We start from the raw sequence: 9,370 nt of genomic DNA on the forward strand, positions 1-9,370 counted from the left end.
CCCGCCCCTCACCCGGCCCAGAAGGTCATTGCAGCTAAAAGAGACTTTGCCGTAGGGCCCCTGGACGCGGGGAGACGACAGGCAAAGGCAGGATTTCAGCCTAAAAGGAAAGCGAGACTTACAGGTACCTGACTGGACAGACTCAGGTTGGCGGCTGGCGCCTTCTTCTTGCTGCCCGTGCTGTTGGCGGTGTTCCCAGCGCCGCTGTTGGAGGTGCTGCTGGTGGAATTTTTTCTTTTTCTCCGTTTCGTTGTCGGTTGCCTTGTGGGCTCTGCTGCAACATGAAACATGGAAGGAGGGTCAGTGCCAGGGTGACCACCAGAATACGGGCCCTCCTGGGAAGCCGTTTTTTGTAAGTTCAAAAGAGTAGGACTGTTGATATTTTTTCCACTTCTTTTAACTTGATGAAACCTAAAAGAAGAAAGCTGCTGATTTATTTGTAGCACACAATGACTGAAACTCTTTTCTTTAGTATCTTGGTAAAGTGATTTGTATTTAATTGTTCTTCCTGATGTCATCTACTGTGTGTGTGTGTCTGGAAGCTCTTAATAAGTCTTAGGGTGAGTTACACCACTACTATAGTTTGAACTTAAAATATTATTACCATTATGAATTTGGGGCAAAACATTTTCTTGCCGTCTACGCTCTTTTTATAACAAGCGGAGGGCTCTGGGACTCCTAGGGAACCTCCAGGGGTTGAGAGAAGTATGAGCTGAGCTCAATTAAGTGAACCAGTGAGTTACAGCAGCACCTACTGGCTAAGTGTCATATTGCAGCCCAGCTCTATCGCACGCTGAAATGTTGAAAAACTGGCCAAAAAACTTGTGTGGGTTTTTCCCGTAACATCTTACGGGAAAAACCCAAACGAACTTTTGGGCCAACCCGATACAAAGAAGAGGAAGTGTCCATCCCATCAGCCATTGATGTGGAACTTAGGGATTCCCAAGCTCAGTAGAAATACCCATGCTTTGGATCCTGGTGTCTAAAAGATGCAACTAATTTCAAAATTCCCGGGGGAACAAATGCCTTAGTATGCTACAGCCAACATATGAATGAAGAGAAGCTAGACCTTTTCCAGAAAGGTCTGTTTAGAAATAGAAAAAAAATATTTTGGACCTGAAGTATGAGGCAACATCTTAATGGAAGTATAGGGGCTCATGGAAATGTGTAGTAAAAATAATATTATTTATTGATTATGTATTATGAGCATGACTCAATGTTTTCATATTTTTAATGTTTTCTATGTCATTATTTTATATTCACAGCAACTCTATTAACTAGGTACTATAATCTTTGCTTTGAGAATGAAAAATCTTCAGAAGCCTGTTCCAGGCAGTTACTAAATGAATTGGAAATGGCATGTAAGAGCATCCTTTTTGCTAACCCTATTCTAGATCCAACTCTGACGGAGAGAAGGTAAGCCAGGACCATACTGGAACTAAATGAGGTAACCTTGGAGCATTTTCTTGAGGCATCTGTACTGCTTTTGATGAACAATGGGGAAGATCTCCTTGAAGGTCATTTCAAAGACCGCTTAGTCCATCAGGTTATCTCTGACTTTTGATGAAGTAAGAGATTATGTTTCTATTTATATAACATATTTTCTTTCATAAATATTTTATCTCTAATGTTTAAAGAGTTTCATCAAAGGGCCTAACATCCCTATCCATAGAGAGTTACGGGTGCTTATTCTGAAGGTTATGGAAACAGGAAACAGAGTTGTTCCAGCTCATGGGGCTGGAGGACAGTTGAGAGGTACATTATAAAGTAAAGCAAACACCCAGCTTTCCCTGACAGGAATCTCTTCCTTTGACTTGAATTGAAATCGGCTGCTTTAAAAAAAAAATTCGTACTTTTTCATGGAGTTTTGGGAAAATACACCTAAATGGTACGCTCTGGATTACTCCCACTGGCAGTAGGTAGCTGTGGTAATAGAGTCACGAATTGAAGACATAAAAACTTACCGTGACATAGGGGCCTCCACTGACTAGCTTCAGCTAACTTTGGCAAGTTACTACTTTAAATCTCAGGCCTATTATATCGAATGGGAATAACAAGAAATACCTCATAAGGTTGTTGTGAGGATTCAGTAAGAGAATGGAAGGTCTGAGAGGGCTGCAATTTGTGACTATTTTCATGTAGTGTTATACCCACAGTGGCTAGAGCAGTGCCTGGCACCTAGTAGGGGCTCAATAAATAATTGTTGAGTTAATGACTGAATTAATGAATAATATATGAATTATATGTGCACAGGTTGCGAAATAGGTGTTCAAAGCATTTAGTGAGCGAAATTTTTTCCTTTGAAGCCTTATTGGTATTGAAAGAAAATAAGGCCAATTTACGCACATTTAACACATTTGAAAAATAATGTTCTGAATGTCTATAATTCCTGTAAGATGGGGATGCAACTATTCTACGTAAAATAATGCTCATTTTTCTCAGCTTTCTAAGTATGTACTTGGTTACATCTGCTATATTCACTTTATATAAAACCCCTGGCCAATTACCAGCAGAAGGTGACCATTATATTTTGTGATTCAGAAGGCTATGTGCCTCGTGTTAATAGTTACTCTTTATAAAAATAATTTTTAGTGAATGGATATGTTTTGCTTATATGATCAGTGAGGCTCGACACATGCCTGGGAGTGAAAATGTATTAGATAGAAGGACAATTAATGATGACTGGAAGCAGTAATTTCAGAACCCCAGCAGGAGACTATAGTATCTAAACTACATTCTAGGGAAGTGAGAGAAATGGAGTCTTTTATGTATTTTTTCATGATCAGAGAACCCTTTGATATTATATACCTTAAAAAATAGAGCAAAAATATTTATTTATTTATTTCCTCCCTTCCTCCCTTCCTCCCTTCCTCCTTTCCTTCTTTCCTTCTCTCCTCTATTCCCTCCTATTCTTCCTTTCTTCTTCCTCCCTCCCTCCCTCCCTCCCTTTCTTTTCATAATTTCTACCATTCTTCAAAAACAAACAAAATCACAGGAAACCATGAGCAGCCACCAGTCTTGTCCAGTGGAACAACCACTGGACTGGAAGACAGGAAACCTGGGTTCCGATTTCGGCTTTGTCAATATTTTCTTGGTAACGTTAAATAAATCAGTTTCCTTCTGTGGGTTTCAGGTCCTAATCTAGCAAGTGACAGGATGGTCACTACATCTAAGAAGGATGTTTGTCCTTCACAAAGCCAGTGTCTTTGGGTCCAATATCACGGTCAGGATATCCCTTATAAACTACTTTGCTGATACATTTATGATCACTTCCTTTTCACACGCCTTCATCGCCAGAAGAAGCCTCAGAAAAAGTATGTAGATGGAGAGTGAAGAACGAAGTCGTACCTGGCGGCGCCACCATCCGCTGCCACTTCTGAAACAAGCAGGTCTTCAGGCAGTCTCGTGGACTGAGGTTGTAAGTTTTATGTCTGGACATCAGTTCCTGCATTGGCTCCAGTATTACACACAACTGCAAGGAGTTCAAAGACATCGGTGTTTTACTACTTGATAACATTATTTGCAATAAATAATGTTAACAGCTGGAATCCAAAAGAAAGTTTAAACCCCCCAACCCCGGGTTTTGATTTTCTCCATATAAGTTTGGAGGAAAAGAAATATTACCAACACTTGATAATGCCCACTTAATTTACTAGCATTTATGATATTATAGCTGAGTGTGGTTTATACACACACACACACACACATCCCCACACATTCTGTACAGACTGTTGGGTGGATATATGTGGTTCTATTCTGAATTGAAATGATTCTTTCTGGTTAAAGAGAAAAGCTCTTTTCCATGGAGCGCAACGTGCTCTGATTTCGACTCTGGTCTCTGCTGTAGTTCCTGTTTGTATAACCACACACTGTGAGTTACACAATGCTAGTTTATGTAGATTATGTGGCAGTGAAAGCCATCCTTTAAACTTTGGAGAAGAAAGTGGCGACTACAGGTATGTTTTTGATCCTAATTCTTATAAAGGGCCATGATGAACACTATTTTATTTGTATTCATATACTCATTTGTATTTTACACAAGATGAGAATGTCAGTAACATATGCTGACTTTCATTCAGTGTGGGAGCTTTTTCTGTGGTTCTGCACACGGTTGCCCTTGTTCTCCCCCCTAGTTAGATCTTTCAGCTTTACTTTGGTCCAAGACTTCTGATGACAAAGATTAATGAATGAAATAAGAAGGTAAATTCAGTTAGGATTGCCTTGGACTTTTCTGAATTCCTTCTCATTTGGAAGCTTTTCAGAATGCTGCTGCATTGAAAGGGCAAAGACCAAGACTAGGAACAATGCATCCATTGCTGTTTCAGTTACAGCTATACTAACATTGGCAATGCACCTTCCCATGTGGAAAAACGTCATTGTATTATGAAAGGCAGATGTGCAATCCCCATGTTCATGGGGCCATCGTTTTTACTACTCCCTTCCCTTCTGCCATTTCTCACCTGAGTATTTCCCTAGAGTCCACATTCCTTATTGTCCACTGGTTCCCTCTACCTGGAATTCTTTGCTCTCCCTCTTCCTGGCTAATGCCCACCCATCCTTGAAGGCAAAGTTCCTTCCTCTGTTAGGCCTTTCCCCCCTGGCTCTGCACCTCTCCCTGTGTGGGCTGAGTTGGATGACTACAGCTCTCCCATAGCACCCAGCCCTTTTCTGCTCTGCAAACTTACTCATTTACTTTTTGTATAACCATCGGCTTCCAAGTCTCTTTTCCACTCAACTTTGAACTCTTCGAATGCTGCGACTATGCCTTTTATCTCTGTGTTCCTAGATTTGGCTCAAATGAATGGATGCATTTAAGGAGTGATTCTTAGAAAGACTGGAGGACCTTTCTATGCCAATGTTCCTCAAAGTCTAGGGAACACTTCCATCAGAATCAGAAGAGTTGATTATTAAAAATGCAGACTTCCAGACTCTGCCCTTTCTGTTTCACTGAGTCTGGAGGTGGGGTCCTGAATCTGTATTTTAAAAAAGCATTCTCCCATCTAATTCTGATAAATATTACCCAAAACGGAGATCCACTGCCCTGCATATGCTGGGCTTTAGAAGAGACAAATATAGAAGCAAGACATGCACAAATCCCCAGGGGTTTCCAGCTCAAATTCCCCTCTCTTCTTACCCCCACACCTCACTTTTCCATGCCCTTCCTCTCTTCTCAAGTCTAGGCATGATAATCAAAATTGCCTTCATCTAGAAAAATTTCTCAGCCCTTTTTACCTATCGATGATCTAAACTTTGCCAGAACCACAAACCCTATTTAAGGGCCAACTGTAATCTCCTTCCATCTGCAGTTTCTTTGGAAGAAGGGACTAAGATTTCAAAGCCTGAACAACACAGGTGCAATGTGAGACAAAGAGACAAAGCTACTGGACCCTAGCGTATCAGGCTGTAAAGTAATGAGATCTGGGTTAGTTATGATGCATCTTCAACCTTGTCTATCTTCTTGTTTACTTTGGAGTCCTTTTTGAAACCTAAAATGTTAATAAGGAAAACCCTGTGAAAGAGGGATGGTTACTATGCAATTAAGTCCATATTCCAAGACTGCAAGTGTGTATTCCTCTACTAACAACTCCACACTGGAAATCAAAGTATGTGCAAATTACAGACAACCTCAAGTCTTCCCCTGTCACTCATACCAAATGGAGTGAAGGATTCCACAATCATCTCTACACATAGAGATAAGAATGGATTATCCACCAAAGAAGAACCACTGCTAGCTTCAGACAGGGTCAGAAGATGTTTGCATCTATTATTAAGCTAGGGCAGTAAGAAAAGCTTTCAGAGAAATTCTAAAGACTGGGAAAACTTTTTCTTTTAACTAAAAATGTTATAAAGGTTTTAAAACCATTTCCTTTTTGTCCATTCCCATTCTTGAGCAATTGACTTACAGTGGCTATAAAATACATGGATGGAGTGGAACAAACATGGACTTAGAAATCAAGAGATCTAGGTCTAGATTTTGAGTCTGTCACCAGATGCATACCCTCGGATGAGCCACTTAATAATGCTGGGTCTCAGTTTCACCTGTAAAACCATACCCATCTTGTATATTGTTTGGGAAATTTGAGATAATATGTCTTGACACATAAGTTCAACAAACAGATATTATGATTACATATTAGCAAGCACAGCACAGATTGCAAAACAAACCACATTTCTATTACTTTAAATCAACAAGCATTTATTGAGTTTTCTCCTAAGTGTCAGGCCTATTTGGACCTAGAAAGGATTATCAGCATTGCACATGCTAGGAAGTAGGAGAGTTGCGTTTATTGTGAGAACTCACGAGCTCATTTTCTCTTTCTTTTTTCCCCAGGTACCTTTCCTCTCGGGGTTTTGGGCAACACTTCTTACAGGTGCTAATCCTCAGGATTTATCCCTTCCCCTTTCATGTAAAAATACCTTCCCGTTGCTGTAACCCACCCCAAAGGAATTTGCATCTCTGAATGCTAATCAGGAATCCCCAAAGTCATTTTTCTTCCAGTGGAGGGGTACTGGGCTGGAGAGACATCCCGCCCCTTATTCATGTATGCAAATGAGCCTCCAGCTCTGGCGCAGAGATGGTGCCTTTGCCAGGCTGCGTGCTGTAGGTGGCAGAACTAACTCAGACAAGAGCCTGCCTTCTCCCCGTAGCAAGCCAGTGCATCTTGGCAACAGCAAAGGCCTGGGGCCTTATGAAAGGACACCAGGAAAGTTCGGGGAGTAGGTTCCCTCAGTCACTAGCCAAATCCTTCTGGAGCCAGGATTCCTGCTCTCCCTGAGGTCTCAGACCCCCTTGAGAATCTGGTGAAGGCTATGCAAGCTGTCTTCCAAATTTTATACAAAATATCTGGAGGTTTATGAACCCTCTTACACTCCCATCCATTGATTCCAGGTAAAGAGTCCCCTGTTTGTAATTTATATGATCCAGGCTACAATATAGATGCCTTTGCCCCCGCCCTACACACACACACACACACACACACACACACACACCTCACTCCAACCTCAAAAGGCATATTAATGGAACTGAGCATAATAGCACAGCGTCCTTTGATTTTTAAAGAACGATTTTATCTGTAAAGTTGTGTCCGCTACAAAGTTCCCAGTGGACCAGTCCCTTTGCCTGAAAAGAAAGGCCTCAGACAGTGACATCTGCAACACTGCAGCATCATGAGTGAATTTGGTCTACACCTGCGGGGGGTGTTGGAGGTGTGAAAAGATTTCGATCTAAAATAGAACCGGAGGATAGGAAACAGAGACTCCCAACCTGCCCTCAGAGGAAGGGAACTTAAGAAGTGAGAGACTGATTTCCCATAAGTACTTGATTTAGAGATGATGGAAAATTACTTCTGGACCAGTGAACAGCTGCCAAGAATCCGTCCCCAATCCCAAGCCAATGAACTTGCTGCTGGGACTCTGGCTAGTCCTCCCTGTCTTTGCACTCCTTGTCCATAAATACAGCCCATCCCTAATCCTCAAGGGACTCACTGGGGCTGGCTCACAGCATGTTTCCTTAATTGCAGTTCCTCCGTTATTCCTGAATAAACTCAATTTCTGGTCATTTGAGCCTGCCTCAGTTTACCTCTTTATTTGGGTTGCCTGAAGATACCAGGAAGAATCCCAGGGCACTGTGCAAGGTGGCAGGAGCCAGCAAGGCCTGAGACCTCTCTTTGAATAGGAAGCACCTGCCAGGTCCACTTAGAATCACAAAGAAAACCACTGCCCATTGCCCATCCTGGCAAAGCTCTGAGGATGCCTTTGGGCAGATTTAGTGAGAGTTTTAGGCTAGGCTTGCTCTCCTTATGCTTCCGACTTCATTTTCTGGGATTCTGGCCCAGCACTGACCCTTTGGTATGAAACCAAAACCTATAACCACAATGGTGACTTGCTGAGTGAGTGAATGAATGGGTGGATGGATGGATGAATGATTTAACAGATATCTTGGCCAGATTTATAGCAAGCAGTCATTTGCTAGTAGCAGACAAATTGGGCATTGTCCTCTGGGCTTAGAGGTGATGAATTTGTCCATTTGATAAGTAACTGATTGCCTCCTCTGTGGAGAATGCTTTGTACCTGTGCACATGTATATACCCAATTACTACATGTCCTGGCTGGGCGGGGACATCTTAGCTCAGTCCCAGGACTTCTGTCTTTGTTCGTAGTAACAAAGAATCTGGTAGATCTAGACGGTATGCTATTTTGTTTTGTTTTCATCTGACAGTTCTCCTGGAGAAATTTGATTCTCCTTAGCGGCACACCCACACCTTTTCTTTTTACTCATCTCCTGGCCTGAACCCAAGAATGGGTGATGCCTATCAGAGTTGGCTCTGGCCTAAAAAGCTGATGCCTTGGGGTTGGCATTTGGCTAACTCCTAAAGCTGGGTCCTGACCTCCAACATTTAATTCAGTCTTTTCCAGATCATGGATGACATACTCTGAGCTTGAACCACTGACCTACTCTTTGCATATAGGTCTGTCCAGGGTTACTGTGTCCATAGCAGCTCAGGCCTTTGCTCGTGTTGTTCTTGCCTTGAACATATTCCCTCTTTCTCAGTCATCTTAGCCGGATATTGGCAAAAGCTACAGCCAGTGGGCTAAACACGGCCATGCTTATGTATTGTCCAGAGCTGCTATTGTGTTACAGTGCCACAGCTGGGTAAGTATGACAGAGTCTATATGACCCACAGACTTCCAAAATATTACTATCTGGCCATTCACAGAAAGGTTGCTGACCTCTGTCCTAAACCAATGCTACTCAAAGGAGGCCGTCTGCAAACTATTTGTTATGTGTCCTTGACCGGATAAGAGCTTGAGTTAAGAGTATAATTCAGTTCATTGCTTCTTTCATTAAGAAAGTCTTGTGTCAAAAAATAACTCAGATAAACTAAACAATGTGTTCAACAGGTAGTTGCTTTACATTCCAAAGCAAGCTCCTTATTTTGGTATGGATCACTAAGTGATCCACAGTCTGGCACTGGTCTGCAAAACATATTTGAGCCATAATAGTATGACCATTAAGGTCCTCCATGGTCCAGCTCAGATCTCACATCTGTCTCTGACCATCCCCAGCCACAAAGGACTCTTACTTCTGTAGCACTTATTACTAAGCTACGTACATCCCGGAGTTAATATTTGCATTGGGAATTTTTCTTTCTTGTGGACTTGTTTCATCTCCTTATCTATAGCAAGCCTTATTTTACTTTTCTCTCCCTCTTATTTAACACGGTATTAGGCATACTCAAATATTTGCTGAGTCATAACTTAATAATCGCTGTGGAGTATCTTAGCTATGTTTGTCCCTGGAGTATGCAACTGACACATATCATTAACCCTCACCACCTCCTGGTCCACTTTTTTTTTTTTTTTTTTTTTT

General features: G+C 41.8%; 1 protein-coding gene across 3 annotated transcripts in view; it reads right to left on the reverse strand.

Moving 5' to 3' along the window:
* The window catches only part of LDB2 (LIM domain binding 2), a 388,388-nt gene that overhangs the window by 6,878 nt on the left and 372,140 nt on the right, over positions 1-9,370 (reverse strand). For 2 of the 3 annotated variants that reach the window (XM_007449816.1, XM_007449818.1), the window contains exons 6-7: positions 3,349-3,472; positions 123-274 (exon numbers count right to left, since the gene is read on the reverse strand). In XM_007449816.1, the coding sequence (XP_007449878.1) occupies positions 123-274; positions 3,349-3,472 (276 nt within the window). The remainder of the gene's footprint in view (positions 1-122; positions 275-3,348; positions 3,473-9,370) is intronic. The other variant, XM_007449817.1, reaches the window with a different exon arrangement.

The sequence above is a fragment of the Lipotes vexillifer genome, unplaced genomic scaffold, assembly GCF_000442215.2.
Source record: "Lipotes vexillifer unplaced genomic scaffold, Lipotes_vexillifer_v1.1 scaffold1067, whole genome shotgun sequence".
Lineage (NCBI taxonomy): Eukaryota > Metazoa > Chordata > Mammalia > Artiodactyla > Lipotidae > Lipotes > Lipotes vexillifer.